This window comes from Chlorocebus sabaeus, chromosome 14, assembly GCF_047675955.1.
Source record: "Chlorocebus sabaeus isolate Y175 chromosome 14, mChlSab1.0.hap1, whole genome shotgun sequence".
Taxonomy (NCBI): Eukaryota; Metazoa; Chordata; class Mammalia; order Primates; family Cercopithecidae; genus Chlorocebus; species Chlorocebus sabaeus.
The window spans coordinates 74,048,240-74,067,147 of NC_132917.1; the positions used below are offsets into that span (position 1 = coordinate 74,048,240).

Genomic DNA, 18,908 nt, shown 5'->3' on the forward strand with positions numbered 1-18,908 from the left:
TCCTGAGCTCAGGCGATTCGCCTGCCTTGGCCTCCCACAGTACTATGATTATAGGTGTGTGCCACTGTGCCCAGCTGGTTCAAACTTTTCATATAAACCTTAGGAAACTGGATGTGACAGGGAGAAAAGATATGACCTTTTCAGCATTTTTTAATATGCAGAATTGCCAAATATTCCAAAGATGGTCTAGTGACATAAGAGTATATTACGAGTTCGTTTGAGAACATCTGTATTTCAATCGAACCTTTAAACAATTTTAAATTGGTATTTGTTTTAAATATGAATTGACTATTGCCCTTTTATCTTAGCTATGGTTTGGGGAAGCAAGCATTTTTTTTATTTCCAAAGAAATGTTAGAATTTCTATGCCGGACTGCATTTGAAAATAAAATATAATATTTAGCTTTAGGTATTTTAATTACTACGAAAGGAAGGGGAGAGCTTTGCATCTAAGCAGTACTTTTCATCAACAGATCTCCAGTTTTCTATTAGGCAGAAGGACTCCCTCTGTTTGATAAAGAAGGCAACAGGCACAGAGAAGTTAAGACCCTCCCAATGAAGACTAAGCCAGGCTCTCCATTCCCATCTGGGAGAAGCTGCTTCATCCTAGAGGGTGGTCTCACTGTCAGTTTCTCTTCGGTATTTGTCCATGTCTGTGAAGTCATAGTCTGACTCCATCTCTATCTTCACCTGTGGCACCATGAACACTGGGTTCCGTGAGTAGTTGAAAGCAGGTGAAGCCGGACAGGAGATTTTGAAGTGCAAGGTGATGCTGAACAAGAAGTAGGAAAGAAGGATTATGTAGCTCTTGGTGTTTTGAACCCATCCCCTAGAGCAGGGCTCTAATGCAAATACTTCTGTCTTCACTTCTGAACTCTCAGCACATGCCAGAATGAGCAGTTTCCTATTGGCTTGGCCTTCAGCCATAGTTATGCACCTGGTCTCGCCCTGTAAACCTATTTTCACATTGCTGCCAAGGTGAACTTTTGAAATCACAAATTTGGTGATTCCTCATTGTTCAAAAAATCTAAGCTCTTTAGTGTGAGAAGACAGGAGTGTCTGTCTTCTCACAAACAAACACAGCCTTCTGTGTTTGTAGTCCTGCCTGCTTAGTTTGCCCTATCCATTGCAGTGTTCTTTGCTCTTTGGGTGTGTGTGTGTGTGTGTGTGTGTGTGTGTGTTTTCAAATGGTACTTCGCGCCTGTGTCCACTTCCTGCAATGCCTTTCCTTTTCTTTATTCTGCCCCGCTCTATGTCTGGTAGATTCCAGTTTCTCTTTCCTAGATTCTCAAAACAAGGCTAGTCTCTCCCCGTGTGCTCCGTTATTCTTACACAGGGTGCTCTTTGTTTGCATGCCAGTCTTTCTACATCCCCAGGGATTAAGCATCGCACCTGGTGGATCATTGATGCTTAGTCTTTGTTAAACCAGACCACGTTGCAGAGCCTTTCACTGAAACAGAATCTTGCTATTTAGTGGTCTTTGCCTCCATATGTTTTCATAAATTCAGTAAAACACCAACGAGGTTGGGAGATGCCATCTCCAGTTACCAAATTTTCTTCATTTCTGACCTTGTCTTAGGGCTTTGTGTAATTTAACAGGGTTTTGGAAACCCTTAACCTGGTCCAAATTTTCTCTCTACTGCCTGAAATTGGGAGCAGTTAGCCAATTTCGTGTAGATTATTTTATAAATGAAAATAAGATAGACTGCTTTCTCCTAATACTGGTGTGTACTACTGTATAATGATCAATGGCATCACAGGTATAGGAGCCTGCCTGGGGATGTGGGATGAGAAGGAAAGCAGAGATGTAAATGGGTCAGGTGACACTGGGCTAGATCATCCTTGGGACTGCTGCTTAGGGAGGGTTGAACTGGGGAAAAGTCTGTTGTTTCACCCTGGCATTGGAGTAGCCGCTTTGCCTTATAATTCAGAAGATCCCCCGTCCCCTGTTTCCCCAAAAATCTCTTGGATGAGTGCCCTCTGTGCCTGGAGACTGATCTTCTAGACTTGGGATAGCCTGTGCTGTAATTACTGTTTGATCCCTGTCCATTCTAGGGCACAAGGTAGGAGTGGGACTGCCCCTGGCATCTTCCCAAGTAACAATGAAGTAAAGCCTTTCTTGCCTCTGAACTCCTCTTTTCTGTGTTTGAGCCCACTGTGTCATCATCAGGGAGTCTCACCTTTTTCATGGGTGGCTTCTCATGAAGAACAGAATCACATTGTTGGCATGGGGGCTCCTGGCAACTGGCCTGGAACTTATTCTTAACAGTTCCCATCTCGAGTTGATTTCTGATGTTAGCTTTGATGTTGATCTCTGATGTTGGCTTTCCTCCATACCCTTTCTGACCTTTGCTAATTAGCCCTGCTGTTAATTCATTCTACAGAGTACCCTGGGGTTTTGATCCTTAGCGTTCATTTATCCTGGCTTTCAGTGATATTACACTTAAGCCATGCCTAGTTTTCCTGCTTTTTTTTTTTTTTTTTTTTTTTTTTTGAGATGGAGTCTCTCTCTGTCACCCAGGCTGGAGTGCAGTGGCGCAATCTCAGCTCACTGCAAGCTCCACCTCCCAGGTTCGCACCATTATCCTGCCTCAGCCTCCCAAGTAGCTGGGACCACAGGCGCCCGCCACCACGCCCGGCTAAGTTTTCGTATTTTTAGTAGAGACAGAGTTTCACCGTGTTAGCCAGGATGGGCTCAATCTCCTGACCTTGTGATCTGCCGACCTCAGCCTCCCAAAGTGCAGGGACTACAGGCGTGAGCCACCGTGCCTGGCTTCTGTTTTCTTTTATCAATATTAATTTTTTTTTTTTTTTTTTTTGAGACGGAGTCTTGCTCTGTCGCCCAGGCTGGAGTGCAGTGGCGGGATCTTGGCTCACTGCAAGCTCCGCCTCCCAGGTTCACGCCATTCTCCTGCCTCAGCCTCCCCAGTAGCTGGGACTACAGGCGCCCGCCACCTCGCCCAGCTAATTTTTTTGTATTTTTTTTAGTAGAGACGGAGTTTCACTGTGTTAGCCAGGATGGTCTTGATCTCCTGACCTCATGATCCGCCCACCACGGCCTCCCAAAGTGCTGGGATTACAGGCATGAGCCACTGTGCCCGGCCACAACATTTACTTTGAATTTTTGTTCTACCTAGTCTTTTGTAAGAATTTCCTTTACTAAAGTTGAATACCTTTGTGTGTTGTAACCATATTGTTATGTCAGTAAGAAGACATATTTGTTTCTTGGCCCTGAATGATGAGTCAGGTTTGTCAGCCTTTGACTCCCAGCTGGGGACCAACAAGGGCCTTCTACTGAGAGGACAGCTAGCCTGGGAAATCCTAGACCCTCCACCTTCCCGACCATTTCCCAGTCTCTTACCTAATACACAAGGAGTCTACCTAACAGTGTTTACCTTCGATCAAGTTCTGTGTCACTGAAGGAGGAATCAGAGTGAGTAACTCCAACTGGAAGATCTTTTTCCTGGTAGGAAAATGAAAATGTCAGATGTGGAGCAGTTTTGAGCACCATATTTCTCCGGGCTTCCCCCACCATTTCCTCTCTTTTCCTTCTCTAATCCTGTAGCCAACACTATGCAAGAGGAATACAGGGCCTCAGAAATGTGTGGCTTCGGGCTTAGTTACTCCTTCACCCAGAAGGCTCTCAGCCAGGGCTAGGGGGTGTGAGGCATGGGAGGGCCAGGGAGGAGAGAGATGGGAGTCAGGGAGGAGCCTGAGAAACTCAAGATCTTGAGGTACTTATGAGGGATACTGCTGATGGGAAGGACGCCCTGGCCACCCACCCCTAATCTGTCTTTGAGGGTGGCAAGCCCTGTATCAGAAGCACCGGGCTTGGGACTAAGGTAGGGATCTTTCAGAAGACTCGGGACAGGCTATGTTGCCTGGATGACAGGACTGGCCACCTATGGGGAGCTGAGGCTGGGAGGCGTTAAAGGCAGCAATAGAATCTCCCAGGATTTCCGTAAGCAATGCCCAATCCCTCCCAGGCAGGCTTCCTCTCAGCTGTCTGCTGAGAAGATGCTGAGGATTCACACAGAGGCACAACACAACCACCACGGGGATCTCCAGTTATGCCTGACTAACCCAAGTGCTATGCTACCTATTTCTCTAAAGGGGAAAGCTTGGTTTTGAGCCCTCAACCATTTCAACAGCCACTGGAAAACAGGGGAGGCCTGGTGGGCCATGTTTGGACTGATGTGGTTTGAAACAACACAAAAGAGGGCCAGGAGATGCCACAGGGATCTGGGGACACGTAGGGAAAGGAGGGAATGAAGGATTTTGCCTTAACTAAAGTGAGGATTAGTCATTCAAGTCTGCAGGCTTTGCTCTGGGGTTTCCCATCTGGTTGGAGTACCAGTCCTGGTGGCCCAGTTCTCTTTGATCTCTGCCTAGGACAAAGGTCTTCTAGTGCAGGGTCCTAAACCCCCAGGCCATGGAACAGTAGCAGAACCAGGCCGCACAGCAGGAGGTGAGTGTGGGCAAGCAAGCATTAACCCCTGTGCTCTACCTCCGGTGGGATCAGTGGCAGCAATAGATTCTCATAAGGGTGAGAACCCTATTGTGAACTGTCCATACGTGGGATCTAGGTTGTGTACTCCTTAAGAGAATCTGAGGTGGAACAGTCTCATCCCAAAACCATTCCCCACTCCCCTACTGGTCTGTGGAAAAATTATCTTCCACAAAACTTTTCCCTTATGCCAAAAAAGTTGAAGACTGCTGCTGTAGCATCCAAAATGATTAGATCCCCCTGAGTTACAGATGAAAGTTCCTAGGGGAAAGACATGGAGGATTAGTAGTAAGTAGGAAGGGAGAGACACCATGTGTTTTACTTACTGGCAATGCAGTGGATACCGTTTTGGGGATCTGATTGGACACTTTCCATGGGAATCTTTATAACTGAGGGAGGAGGGAACTGGGGCTGAAGAAAAACAGTGGGAAAAGAGGATAAACACCAACACAACAACTTGGCTTTCTTTCCTTTTTTTTTTTTTTTTTTTTTTTGAGACAGAGTCTTGCTTTATTGCCCAGGCTGGAGTGCAGTAGCGCGATCTCAGCTCACTGCAACCTCTGCCTCCTGGGTTCAAGTGATTCTCCTGCCTCAGCCTCCCGAGTAGCTGGGATTACAGGCGTGCACCACCATGCGCAGCTAATTTTTTGTATTTTCAGTAAAGATGGGGTTTCACCGTGTTGGCCAGGCTGGTCTCGAACTCCTGACCTCGTGATCCCCCCGCCTCGGCCTCCCAAAGTGCTGGGATTACAGATGTGAGCCACCACGCCCGGCCAACAACTTGGCTTTCTTGTCAAGATGGAAAATGCATGCATGTGCAGTGCAAACCACCATTCTCTTCACCTCTAGACAAAACGGGTGCTGCAAACACCCTGGGGCCCACTGAGGGGGAATGGGCACAGTTAGCCTGCTGTCCTATACACACCATTGAACAGAGCGCAACTCTTCCAGGAATGTCATCAAAACGGTTTTATCTGTCACAGCAACCAGTCACTTGGGAATGAACCTCACACAATAACTGTGTTACTATAAAGACAAGTAAAATGAATTTGTGTAAATTGAATCCTGTTTTTCCATTGATATATCATAATTCAGAGATTCTTTTTCCCAACCCTGTAATAGTTCTTGGCATGTGGTAGCCACTCAAATATTTATTGAAAGTATGACAACTAAGTGTCTTTAAAAGGCACGTAGTCTCTTTCTTTGTTTTCAGAACCCACCTTTACAAATCATCTACAAACACATGTATTATGGGACTCTTCCTGGAAAAGCACAGTGATTAAGGACTAGGGGAGTTCTGACTGATCAGAAGATGGTTTAATCATCACCAGCCAGTCAGAAGGGATTTGCCTTGAACACGTTTCATCTGCACGAGGCAAAATCACGAGAACAGGACAGAGTGGATGCAGGGACGTGTGATTTTGGGTCAAACTGGGAGATTGGGAGGCAAGCAGAGCACGAGGAGATGGCACAGGCAGCTTAGCATATCAGAAACCAGCAAAGTCAGGAATTATTTTAATTCCTTCTTAGAAATGTAGCTACATGTCCATTTTGGGTAGGTCACTTCCTTTTGCGGGGACAGTTTCATCATACGTAATGAACACGTGAATTAAGAATCTTTCTGCCTCATGTTTAGTGATTCACTATTATTTCTGGACTGGCCCCTTGTCTGTTGACTCCCTGAGTGTTTTGGGGGTGAAATGGGAAGGGAGCATGGGAGAAGAGGGGCAGATGGGGCAACCATGTTGTCCCAGGCATCTGGGAAATGTAGTGTCTCCTTTCGGTCAGGATACCTGCCTCTTTCCCCATCTTTGTCCCCCGTACCCTAGGGAAAGGCACAAGCAAAACTTGTTTCCAGCCCCTTCTGCCTGTCTGGAGTCCAGTCTACTTTTAAGTCCCCGTTAGACACCTCTCCTCAAGTCTGCTCCACTCTCTGGAGGTCAGTCTTCATAACCTCCTTCCATGCTGGAGCTGCCTCCCGGCCCTTCCCGCAGGAACCCGCTTGCTGAGATCATAACCATAAAGCCCACAGCGATGGAAAGAGTGGGCATGGCCAATCACCTTTTCCCTGGACACGGAGTCTCATTCACTCTGGCCCACTCTGAGGATATTCACATAAACAGAAGAGCCCTCAGCACCCCAGATCAAGACAAGCAGATGCCCCAGCCCATCCTGGACTGGGCCTAGGCACTGCTGCAGGCCGCCCAAGAAGCCACCCTCTCCCTAGCCCTGGCAAAAGTGGAGAGAAGGACTCTCGATTTCTCCTCTGTGCCCCGGCCTCACATCTTCCCCACCTCCTCGTCACAGTCCTCGTGCGCCCCTTTCTTTCTCTTCCTCTTCTTGTCTGTCTCCTTTTTTTCCTTCTCTGGGAGGATGTTGTCAATCCAGGCCAGGTCGTGCTGGGAAAAGATGAAATCCAGAAGCCTTCGAACGATGATGAGGCCCAGGATCTGTGGTGGGAAATGGGAGAGAGACTAAAGTTTTGTGAGTTTAGAGAAAACTGTGGTCTTAATGCCCAAACTCAAGCATAGATTTTTTCCTCCCTCAGTCTGCTGAGTTCAGGGACTTTTTGTGGTGTCTTTGGAGCCATCTTGAAGCTCCCATAAGCCATTATTCACCTTCCCTCCACCGTGGTTCCTCTCGTCTGGCCCCTCAAGTGAGTGACCATTCCTACCAGTGACCAAGAGGGACAGCCTGTGACAGCTGAAGTGGGGAGCCTCAGAAAGGCCATGGGCTGGAGAACTACAGTTATTCTTTAAATTAGTGGTTCTCAGCCAGGCATGGTGGCTCACGCCTGTAATCCCAGCACTTTGGGAGGCCGAGGTGGGTGGATCACCTGAGGTCAGGAGTTTCAGACCAGCCTGGCCAACATGGTGAAACCCTGTCCCTACTAAAAATACAAAAATTAGCCGGGCATGTTGGTGAGCGCCTGTAGTCCCAGCTACTCAGGAGACTGAGGCAGAAGAATCGCTAGAATCCGGGAGGCGGAGGTTGCAATGAGCCAAGATTGTGCCACTGCATTCCAGCCTGGGCGACAGAGCAAGACTCCATCTCAAACAAATAAAATAAATACATAAATTAGTGGTTCTCAAACTTCAGCATGCACCAGGACCTGGAGCACTTGTTAATACACAAATCACTGGATTCCCCCAGTTTCTGATTTAGCAGGTCAGGTAAGGCCCAAGAATTTATGTCTGTCTCTACTCTGTACATTTGCCAAAACTCATAGACCCACCCATTGAATTTTACTGTATGCAAATTAAACAAAAAAAAATCAATAGGTGGAGGGTGTGGGTCTTGCCTTGCCCTGCCCTGTCTAGCTGTGTGCCCAGGGTCACTCTGCTCATGCTCTCTGAGCCTCATGTTCTCATCTGTAAAGCTGGGTTACTAGTGCTTCAGGGGCTGGTGTGGACTCAGTGGAACAGCACTCAGTAAATGCTAATCATGACTACTACTGCCTTTCTCTTCAACAGCTCTGAGGCCCCTGAGGGCACTTGGGGTGAGGATCTATCTCCCTTTCCCTAAAGTGGGGGTTCTCAACCCTGGCTGCACGTCTATGCTCATCCGTGGACCTCATAAAAATACCAAAGTCTGGGTTTCCCCAGAGATTCTGATTTGATTGATCTGGGTTGATTGTCATGGGCAGCCAGGGTCAAGAACCATGGACTAGACCCCTCCCAGGAGTGTGCACTTAAAGTTCTCCTCAGTGTCCTTACTTTGGCCCCTATCCCGGAACCCTCAGGCTTTCACCAGGCATTTGCTGACACACTCCAGGCTCCTGGCAAGGGGGGCCTGGGTCACTGCCCTCAGTGAGTTACCAGAGGCAATATGTTGTTGGCTTTGCATTCTTTTCGCTTCTTATTTTGGAGTAATTTCAAACTTATATAATATTTGCAAGAATAGTGAAAGAACTGTAACCTTTCCCTTGCTCAAGCTTTATATATACTGTCACTGGGTTTTGTTGTTCTTGATCTCCGACCCTCGTTCTTCCCCCGCCCCACTACTTCACTATTTAGCTTTTCCAATTTAGCTATCTTGAAGGGTGGAAAGATCTATATTTAGTACTCATCGACTTCTGAGACTGGTTGGAATTTTGGCAGTGGGAACTTGGTCTCCAGGTTGAACTGATTTGCTTTCTCCATCCCTCCCCAGAGCTGGGTGGCTCCTGCATTCTCGCTGAGCTGCTCTGACATTCCTTTTTCCGCCTCCTCTCTGCCCCACCCCACACCATCTGGCCTGGATGGCCACAACTCGAATCAGGTCATTCTGTGCCAGCCTCTGCGACCCGAGGGAGCCAGGTCACAGCTGATGGGATGGTAGAAGGTGGTGGGAGGGGAGGTTGCGCTGCACCTCTGGGTTGCCCAGGCCAACCTGCCCGGCAGGAGGGGGAAGCCCGCGCCCACTTTACCATGACTGGGAAGATGATGGCAGCCACCGTGGATTTGAGGATCCAGAGCACCGCCAGGCAGAGGATCTGCACCAGGGTGAAGAGGTGGATCCGGCGCAGCGGCACGTGCCTCAGGAAGGCGTGGTCCGGCTGGTGCTTGGCTGGCATCAGGAAGAGCTTGCAGCGTTCCCAGAACTAGGGTGACAGCGTGGGCTCAGTCAGGCAGCCGGGCCCCAAGGGCCTGCTGGGCCCTGGGACTAGCGGAAGGGGTACCTGGGTGGGGTCTCAGAGAGGGGAAGCCCCCTGCTCAGGCCTTAAGGGTACATGGGACGGGGCCTGGAGGTGTCTAGGCGGATGCATAATGGGGTCTTAGAGAAGGGGTCCTGAGCCCCGGTTGAGGGGAACAGCCCTGGAGCTGGCCACAAAATAGACATTGTCCATATTCAAGGAAAGTGCAAGTTAATTGTAACACAAACTTTTTAAGAATTCTAGGATTTCACAGTAAATACAGAACAAAACAAAAATGTTTTCTTCTGCGTAGTTGCCTTAGGGAAGAGAAGGAAGTATAGTGAAATGCTCACTGGAGTCAGTTCTTTCTGGATTTTGAATTCTGACCCTCCAGTCCCCATCTGTAAAATGGGGATCAGAGGACTTAATTACATAGATTCAATTATGTGAGGCCTATGAAGTGCCTAGCATATTTATTTTGCCTGGTAGTATCAGTCAGTGGTAGTACCATTATTACTATTGTTCTTTCATTGAATTAGGACAATTGGGGACAATTGGGACAACTGAATTGGGGGTCTTGGTGACATGGAACCAGACATGGAATGTTGACTCCAGATCATGCAGCCTGGGGAGTGAAAGCCTTACCTGGATGCCATTCAGGGAGGCCACGCCCATGTAGAGGAAGACTCCATACAGCACTGGCAGGGGGATGCACTAAAATGAGAGCAGAGCTTTGGATCGGCCTCTGCCTGGGTCGGGCCCTTGGCCACCCTGTTCTGGATGACAGTGTCTCCTGACCACAGAGGCAGCTGGGGAGCTGGATGTTTGGGGGAACCGAGAGTTAGCAGAACTGGGGTGTGGGTGGGGGTGGAGATGAGGGTCACTGGGGCTGTACTGCCCCTTCTCAGGCTGGCCCAGCATGCTCTCCTGGCCGGGTCCCTCACTGCACTGTGCGGAAGCCATGTGGTCTGGCTGAAGAAATACCTTCTGGAAAGTGAGAAGACTCCACAGACTGCCCCCTCCTCATTCCTGCCAGCTCCTTCCTACCTCCAGCCTCAGGTGAGGGCCCCTAAAACTGCTCAGCCTGCAGGGGCATGGGGAACTTCAATGAGCTGACCTACATTGGCAGGGAGTACCCGGGACACTTAACAGAAATCACATGTCAGGCCGGGCATGGTGGCTCACGCCTGTAGTCCTAGCACCTCGAACACCTGAGGGTCAGGAGTTCGAGACCAGCCTGGCCAACACAGTGAAACCTCGTCTCTACTAAAAATACAAAAAAATTAGCCAGGCATGGTGGTGCATGCCTGTAATCCCAGCAACTTAGGAGGCTGAGGCAGAAGAATCGCTTAAACCTGGGAGACGGAGGTTTCAGTGAGCTGAGATCGTGCCAATGCACTCCAGCCTGGGCGACAGAGACTCCGTCTCAAACAAAAAACAAAAAACACAGAAATCATGCCTCATACACAATCACATAAAACAGAAGCAGAACAAAAGTGTGTAAACTAATCAGCACTCATCACCAACTAACCACGAACAGTTTGGTGGGTACCCATCCTTCCAAACTTGCACACAGGCATTTTGTTTGCGTTTTCAAAAATGGGATCATAGAATTCATCCCACTCTACAAGAATGATTCCAAATCTTTCACAGCCTTTCAAAGCATTTTTCTGCTGTCTATCTCAGCTGTTTCTGCCCCTTGCCTTCTCTCCACCTGCAGCTGTGGCTCCCCATGGTGAGCGGAGGCTGCTCCTCCTTGTGGTCATATTACAGCACTCTGGAGAGCACAGAGCACTATGCCAACACTAGAAGGGCTTTAGAGGAATTTTTGGCCCCTAAAGAAGGCTGTTCTTGGATTTGAGGGTTTTTTTTGTTTTTTTTGTTTGTTTGTTTGTTTTTGTTTTTATTTTTTTTGAGACAGAGTTGATATGTTAGTCATTCTGGTCTCAAACTATTGTCCTCAAGCGATCCTCCCGCCTCGGCCTCCCAAAGTGTTAGGATTACAGACATGAGCCATCATGCCTGGCTGATTCGAAGGTTTTTTTTTTTTTTTTTTTTTTGAGACGGAGTCTCGCTCTGTCTTGCCCAGGCTGGAGTGCAGTGGTGCAATCTCGGCTCACTGCAGCCTCCACCTCCTGAGCTCAACCAATTCTCCCGTCTCAGCCTCCTGAGTAGCTGGGACTATAGGCGTGAGCCACCACACCCGGCTATTTTTGTATTTTTAGTAGACACGGGGTTTCACCATGTTGGCCAGGCTGGTCTTGAACTCCTGACCTTAGGTGATCCAACTGCCTCGGCCTCCCAAAGTGTTGGGATTACAGGCTTGAGTCATCACACCCAGCCTGATTCAAGCTTTTTAATGCAAATACTTGTATGTTAAACAGTGTCAAAATTGACATACACAACGGCACCTTGGAACCCTCTCTACAAAAGCAAATAGTCCCTGGCCATTTAAAATATATTTTTAAATAAACAAAATCTTTGCCCTCCTGTGTGCAATTTGTTTCCCCGACGAGGGAAATATCCCTTTAAAAATGCTAGCCTCCTACCTACTGCTCAGGTATGCCCAGTACCAATTCTCAAGCCAGAAATATTTTCCATTGTAAATACATCAGCCAGAATCATGATTCTTTAGCCTTTGTTTCTTACAAGGTCACCTCTGAATAAGGTTTTTTTTTTTTTTTTTTTTTTTTGAGAAGAGGTCTCACTCTGTCGCCCAGACTGGAGTGCAGCAGCGTGATCACGGCTCACTGCAGCCTCGACCTCCTGGGCTCAAGTGATCATGCCTCACACGTACCATCATGCCTGGCTAACTTTTGTATTTTTTGTAGAGATGGGGGTCTCGCTATGTTGCCCAAGCTGGTCTTGAACTCCTGGTCTCAAGTGATCCTCCCACCTTGGCCTCCCAGAGTCCTGGGATTACAGGCATGAGCCACCATGCCTGGTCATGAGCTGTTTTGAGATAGTCAAAGAGGAAAAATAATATCGGCAAAAGGTTGAGGCAATTACAGTTAAACTTAATTCAAGAAAAGAAAGTTTTACGTGAGCACTGATCAAGGGAAAGGGAGATTGATGGGCAATTGGCTGGAGTGGAGAGCAGGGAAGCCTGGTGGGAACACCTTGCTTTCTGGAGTCTCTCCAGCAAGAGACCCTTGTGGGGGACACCTGCCTCCATTGTACCCCTACTTGACTTAATCTCTTAGCTGTTGTGGTGGGACATGAGCAAGAGGAACTTCAAGCTGTGTGGGAAAAAGTCACCCAAGTCCCAAGACTTCCTGAGTTCAGGTGATCCTCCCGCCTCAGCCTCCTGAGTGGCTAGACTACAGGGATGTACCACCATGTTTGACCTCGTGCTGCAAATTTTAAACTTCATGAGCCCCACACTCCAGCAATGTGGACACACACCCCATTTAGGAAGTTCTTGATCTAAGCAGGGCTAGAACTTGGCAGAACTTTCAGAGGGAAGAGTATCCTCCAGAAGGTGAGAGTGGCCCTGGGAGGGGTGGGAGAGAGGATTGGTGATGATAAAAACTACAGTATCACAGAAAATGATGGTGACAGTGTGGAAACATTGCTTTGGCCTAGTAAGAATGTGCCTTTCTTTCTTTTTCTTTTCTTTCTTTTCTTTCCTTTCTTTCCTTTCTTTCTTTCTTTTCTTTCTTTTGTGAGACAGAGTTTCGCTCTTGTTGCCCAGGCTGGAGTGCAGTGGTACCATCTTGGCTCACTGCAACCTCCACCTCCCAGGTTCATGTGATTCTCCTGTTTCAGCCTCCTGAGTAGCTGTGATTACAGGCCTTAGCCACCATGCCTGACTAATTTTTGTATTTTTAGTAGAGACAGGGTTTCACCATGTTGGTCAGGCTGGTCTTGAACTCCTGCCCTCAGGTGATCCTCCTGCCTCGGCCTCCCAAAGTGCTGGGATTACAGGCGTGAGTCACCATACCTGGCCAAGACTGTGCCTTTTTTAGGGGGCTGATACGCCCGTGATCCCTAGCCATGTGGGGACCCCCTCCCTCCCTGAGGCATCCACTCTGCTTTCTCAGGCAACAAGGCCCTAGGTGAGAGTGCAGGACCTCACCTTTAGGATGGGAGCCAGGAAGACAGAGATTCCCGTCAGGATGAAGACGATGATGCCGGTCACTCTCTGTTCCCTGGCAGAGAAGAACACATTGTCAGGGTGTACCAGGAAATGCCTGGTGACCACTCTGGCCCTCCTGCTCACTGTGGGCACCTGAAGTTTGTGTCCAAGGCCATGGCCTCGAGGGCTTCTGTGTGGAGCTCTGCCTGGTTGCCTGAGGCCCAGCTGAACCATATGTGGGAAGACAGGCAGCCCCCAAGGGATCTTGCAGGGGCATTGAGGGAGGCTGCTTAGTGTAGTGGCTCGTAGCTGGGGTGCTTGAGCAGAACTGATGTGGGCTGGATCCTGGCTCTGCCACTTGCTAGTTATGCAGCATTGGGCAGGAGCCTGCCCATCTTCAGCCTCAGTGTATGCAGATAATAATGGCACCTATTGTTGCGAGGATACATGCAAGATAAAATGCTATTACTCTGCTCTTTGATTTTAAGATTTCACTTTTGTGGGGCACAATGAATGAGGATCTGGAGAAGGGGACACCAGCAGAGCAGGTGTCAGGGGTGGGAGGCAGGTGAGCCCTGCAGTTGGGCAGAAAAGCGTCATTCGGGCAGGCTGGGTGGCCCAAGTATCCCAAGATAGTGGGAGAAGTTCTTAGGGCAGCCACGTAGGTGAATGCCAGGGTTTGGTGTGGTCTCACCCTGGAGGCCCTAAGGGGCTGAAGATGCACTTCTCTGCCTACCATGGGGTGTAAGAGAAGAGGCAAGTGAAGGAACAGGAGTGACAGGCAGGGCCATAGACGGGGGAGTGGGGGTGATCCTGGGATAGCCTTCTGGAGGAATGGAGACTGAGCAGGACCTGAACCCACAAGAGGGCCATCAGGGCAGTAGGGGCCTGGAGGGTCTTGAGGAAGAGAAAAAGAGCAGGACAGCATGAGGCCTTGTGGGGACCTTGGGTGGCCGATGCAGATGAGTGGCACGTGTGCATGTTTATGGATGGGATATACATACTGCTTGGAGTCCAGTAGGTAAAAAGCCCCACTTAGAGTTGGACTTCTGTCTCTCTCCTTCTCTGCCTCCAGGGATAGCACTCATGTCCCTGTGGTTCTTGGGCCATCAGAGCCCAAATTCTTTTGTGGCAGGCAAAGCCAGCTTCCCCTCCCCGAGTGGGCCCCTCCCCATTGGGTGATTCCTAGGCCCTGACCCTCCTACCTGACTCCTAGGAACTGGGGCTGCTCCCCAGGGGCGCTGGTCTCTGTCTCCATCTTGAGGCTGTCGATGTGGGCGATGGAGATGACCGTGGCAGCCACGTACCAGGGAAGCCCCATAAAGGAGCACAAGGCCATGAGGATGCCCACCCAGAACAGGTCCAGATGATAGCCAGCAGCCTTCTGCAGGAGTGGGGTGGGGGTGGGGGAGGGAGAAGTTTCTGGGAAGCCAGTTCCTCCTGGAAGCAGCCACTCTGTGGAACATGGTTCAAGGCCCCCCTGCCTTCCAGAAGATACTGAAGGGGCCTGAGGTGCTCCTTGCAAGGATTGCGGAGGTGGGCAGGTCCTACCACCCCATCTGAAAGGGTGAACTGCCTAAGGCACATGGGTCGTAGAAGAGAGGGATGTTCAAGCTTGGAGAGGCCCTGGGTTTGGGTCTCTGGGGAGAAGGGCCCAGAAGGTGGCCACAGGGTCTCTACAGTTCCTGAGGGGCCCCAGCTGGGACAGGCCACACCTAGAGTGGTCTAGACTGGGATGGGGGAGGGGGTGACCCGAGTCTTCTCAGGCTCACAGGCTGGATGGGGAGTTGCAGAGACCAGCAAGGCTAAGGAAGTTCCTCTGCCTCAGTGTTCTAGGCTGAGCCCCCATCAGGATCTGCTGATTCTCATAAGAACTCGATGCCACTTTGGGAGAGACAGAGAGTCTGTGCCCAGTGGCCCAACCTAGTTTGGTCCTGGTCCTCAGAAAGTCACTGTAGCCCTGGTGGCCTTACCCACACCTGGAGGTCACTTTTCCCCCTCAACACACCAAGTGGGAACTCGTCTTCTGTCCTCATATTTTCCTGGCCCAAAGTACTGAAAGAAGCATCATGTCCTTCCTTCGCTCCTTCTGACTTTGTGGGAAGAAAGAGGTTATGCCTCTGCTCCTAGTACGGGCCTTACCTTCAGTTTGTTCTCCTTCCGGTTGACAATGACGGCAGTGATCTGTTGGTCCATGAAGATCAGGATGGTCACCAGCAGGGCGGGCAGGATGCTTGCTGGGTACACCCACCACGGGTTCTTCCCAAAGGGGGCCACGAACCAGCCTCGGTCAGGCCGTGTGGGCTGAATGGGAGCAAACAGAGAGGGGCCCTTTCCTCTCTCTCTTGTCCCAGGGCACTTGCTGCCTGGCCTGCTGTCCCACCTCCTCAACTTTCCCTGACTTTGGGTACTTTTCAAGTGCAATCTTTTCCCTTAAACACCTTAGGTACCTGCAACTTTAGACTAAATTCAGACATGGGAAGGAGCATGCACTCAGACAGTGTCTGTAAAACTAAGGAGGTAATTTGCTACAACAGCCCTGGGGTTGGTCAGAAAACATGGAGGTGAAGGTCAAAGGGCAGCCAGGAGAGAGAGCACAGTCACCCACTGCAAATAACAAACAGCAGGAATGAGGCCCAACAGAAAAGAATAAAGAAATGGGTGGGCCCAGGGCCAGCTGCTTCTGCCTCTCTTGAGTCACCTGTCTGGGAGCATTAAAGAATTGTCTGTAAAACGCTAAACATCAGTTCAGTCCTGCATGTTAAGAATGAGGAGAATATATAAAAAGACTTTGTCTCAAAAAACAAACAAACAACAACAACAAAAAACCTTAAAGACAGGGAGGGTAAGTTCTAGAATCTGGACTCCCTACTCTGGTGAGATGGTTGGTGCTCTTTTTTTTTCTTTCTTTCTTCTTTTCATTTTTGAGATGGAGTCTTGCTCTGTCACCCAGGCTGCAGTGCAGTGGTGCAATCTTGGCTCACTGCAAGCTCCACCTCCCAGATTCACGCCATTCTCCTGCCTCAGCCTCCCCAGTAGCTGGGACTACAGGCGCCCGCCACCACGCCTGGCTAATTTTTTTGTATCTTTAATAGAGATGGGGTTTCACTGTGTTGGCCAGGATGGTCTTGATCTCCTGACCTCGTGATCTGCCCGCCTCAGCCTCCCAAAGTGCTGGGATTACAGGCATGAGCCACTGCACCTGGCCGGTTGGTGCTCTTATGAGGGAGTAGGGCTGAGTTTAGCTACAAGCATATGTCACCAATTCTAGACTAGTGGGTAATTTCTAAGCAGTGGTTCTCAAACTTGAGCATACTCCAAGTCACCTGAAGGGCTTGTTAAAATGCAGATTGCTGGTCCCACCCCCCGAGCTTTTCTGATTCCACAGGTGGGGCTGAGAAATTGCATTTCTAACGAGTTCCCCATGACTGTGATGCTGTGATATTGGTCTGAGGACCACACTTTGAGAATCACTGTTCTAAGGGACCAGTTTCAATAGATCCTATTTGGCCCAGCTTATAGATTGCCAGAGGTTAGGGAACTGGAGACCCTCAAACAGGAATCAAGAGGCTTCTGCTGGGTTGAAGGGTGAATTTCAGTGCCTTCCTCACCTCAAGACTACAGATCAGGATTTCCTGGTGAATATGTTACCCCTCCCTGCCCTACCCCAAAGGACCAGCTCCTGGGAGCCAGTGTTCAGGAAAGGTGGCACACAGAGAACTCAAATGGTCTCTTGACTGAGAGGAGAAGAGTTTGATCAGCACAGAGGGGAAAGAATCTACAGCTGGTAGGCAGGCCGACTGGATGCCCAGAGTGGGGGCAAGGGGCAAACCTTGATGACACTGGGCACATGCAGCTTGGGGGTTTCCAGGCCAAAACAGGCATCGATTCCACAGAACATCAGGATGGAGAAAACAATGGAAAAGTCAGCCACCAGGGCCCGGACCTGCAGACAGGAGATGAGCAAGTGAAAGAAGTGAGTAAAGCACCCACCCAGCTCCAGGCAGCCCCAGTCCCCAAGCAGCAACGAGGTGAACTGTTACAGTCTGGGCTCTGAAGGCACCAGAACTAGGCTCAAATCCGGGCTCTGCTCCTCGCTAACTGTGTGAGCTTGGGGAAACGTGTCATCTCTCCAAGCCTCAATTTCCTTCTCTGTAAGATGGAGATGATGGTAGGATCTCCCTCAAAGGTGTAACTGAACTGTGACACATTTCGAGTGCTTGGCATATAGTGATCAATGTGGGAGCTGTTATGATCCATGTGGCCATGGCAGCCACTGCTGAAGATGTGTTCTGGTATGACAGTCTGAATTGGGGCACCCAGCAGGTATGATGAGGGCAAGGGCTGAACTCTGAAGCAAACCTTAGTTCCTACAAATCTGTGACAGGTTGTTGTACCCCACCTGGGCTGGGAGGGAGGCTCCTCAATTCCACTGGGGACCATTGACTACTCTCAGACCTTTTGTCCACCAAGAGCCTCTTGTTCCTCTGTTTCTCAGGAGGCCCTTCCTAGGCCAGGTTCTTAACTTGGAGGCCCTTCCTAGACCAAGTCCTGAACCTGACCTTCCTGCCCATTCTGAATCAATGTCCTCTGACCTCCCCTCCAAACCAACTTTATGTCCAGAAGTCTCAGGACAGAAGGTTCCCCAACGTCTACCCTGTGGCCTTTTTTATATCTTTTCAGAGAAGGCAATTTGAAGGGCAGGGGCAGGTGACAGTACATTGACTTCATTCCCTGCATCCCCCTTTTCTCTTTAAATTTGTTATTAACATAATATATATAATTGGTTAAAAACTCACATAGTGGAGAAGACTTATAGGGAAAATCAGTCTCCCACCTCCCCTTTTCTCAATCCAGCCCCACCTTCTAGATCCATCTACTATGTCTGCTTGATTTTACTTGTTCTGGAGGTTCCCTCCATGTCATTAACTAATATGCATATACTTTAATATTTTCATTTACTAACTTAAGGGATTATCTATTGATAAGAATTTTCCTTTACTTACACTATGCCTCCTGTCCTTTCCTTATTCCTAATCTTTGATAATTTTAAGCTCCTATGGGTTTCCTTTATACTTTCAAGTTACATAATCAAACCTCTCTTTACATTAGCTTTGGCTAATATCTCTCATTCTCCATCTTGCAAGGTGAGGACCACTGCCTCTGTCCTCCTACCACCTCTCTCCTCCTCCTCCCCTTCCTTCCTGTGACAACTCCACTTTGATCTTTCCATTGTCGAAGCTGAGAACACTCATGTTTTGTTCTGTAAACACATGGTTTGTGTGTTTTATCTGTAAGTCAATTCCAAAAGTTGAAAATTAGTAACAGCTTTATATTATCATGATCATATAAATATTAGTCACAGTAGAACCAAGTAGTGTGCTAGGTTTATACTTCCTTTTCTATAATATTCCTAGCATAGACGTCAAAACCATATGAATGGTTATTAAGTTAAACCACATGAATTTGCCTTTTTTTGTAGGTCGAAACAGTCAAATATGGGCAACTTCACATGGTCCAACCTAATCAGAGAGTGTCAGTTGCTCTCCAAATTGGATGTATCTGTTTACACTCCCACCTACTGCTTTCCATCTCCAACATCTGGTGTCCCAACACCTTCATCTGTCTACCAATCTGATGAGTATGAAATGGTGTGGCCTCATTCCTCCCTGCAACCCAAAATTCCAGGAGGCAATTGAGCAATTTTTA

At 48.9% G+C, this 18,908-nt stretch overlaps 1 protein-coding gene across 2 annotated transcripts in view; it reads right to left on the minus strand.

Annotated features, from left to right (window-relative positions):
* Positions 1–662: 662 nt before the first annotated feature.
* SLC4A5 (solute carrier family 4 member 5) overlaps positions 663–18,908 on the minus strand; it is a 143,093-nt gene continuing 124,847 nt past the window's right edge. The window contains exons 21-30 of one of the 2 annotated variants that reach the window (XM_073023088.1): positions 17,032–17,145; positions 15,342–15,503; positions 14,405–14,583; positions 13,200–13,272; positions 9,767–9,835; positions 8,915–9,088; positions 6,801–6,956; positions 4,833–4,917; positions 3,395–3,462; positions 663–771 (exon numbers count right to left, since the gene is read on the minus strand). In XM_073023088.1, the coding sequence (XP_072879189.1) occupies positions 3,428–3,462; positions 4,833–4,917; positions 6,801–6,956; positions 8,915–9,088; positions 9,767–9,835; positions 13,200–13,272; positions 14,405–14,583; positions 15,342–15,503; positions 17,032–17,145 (1,047 nt within the window). In that variant the 3' untranslated portion in view covers positions 663–771; positions 3,395–3,427. Of the gene's footprint in view, positions 772–2,029; positions 3,463–4,832; positions 4,918–6,800; positions 6,957–8,914; positions 9,089–9,766; positions 9,836–13,199; positions 13,273–14,404; positions 14,584–15,341; positions 15,504–17,031; positions 17,146–18,908 lie in introns of those variants that run through there. The other variant, XM_073023087.1, reaches the window with a different exon arrangement.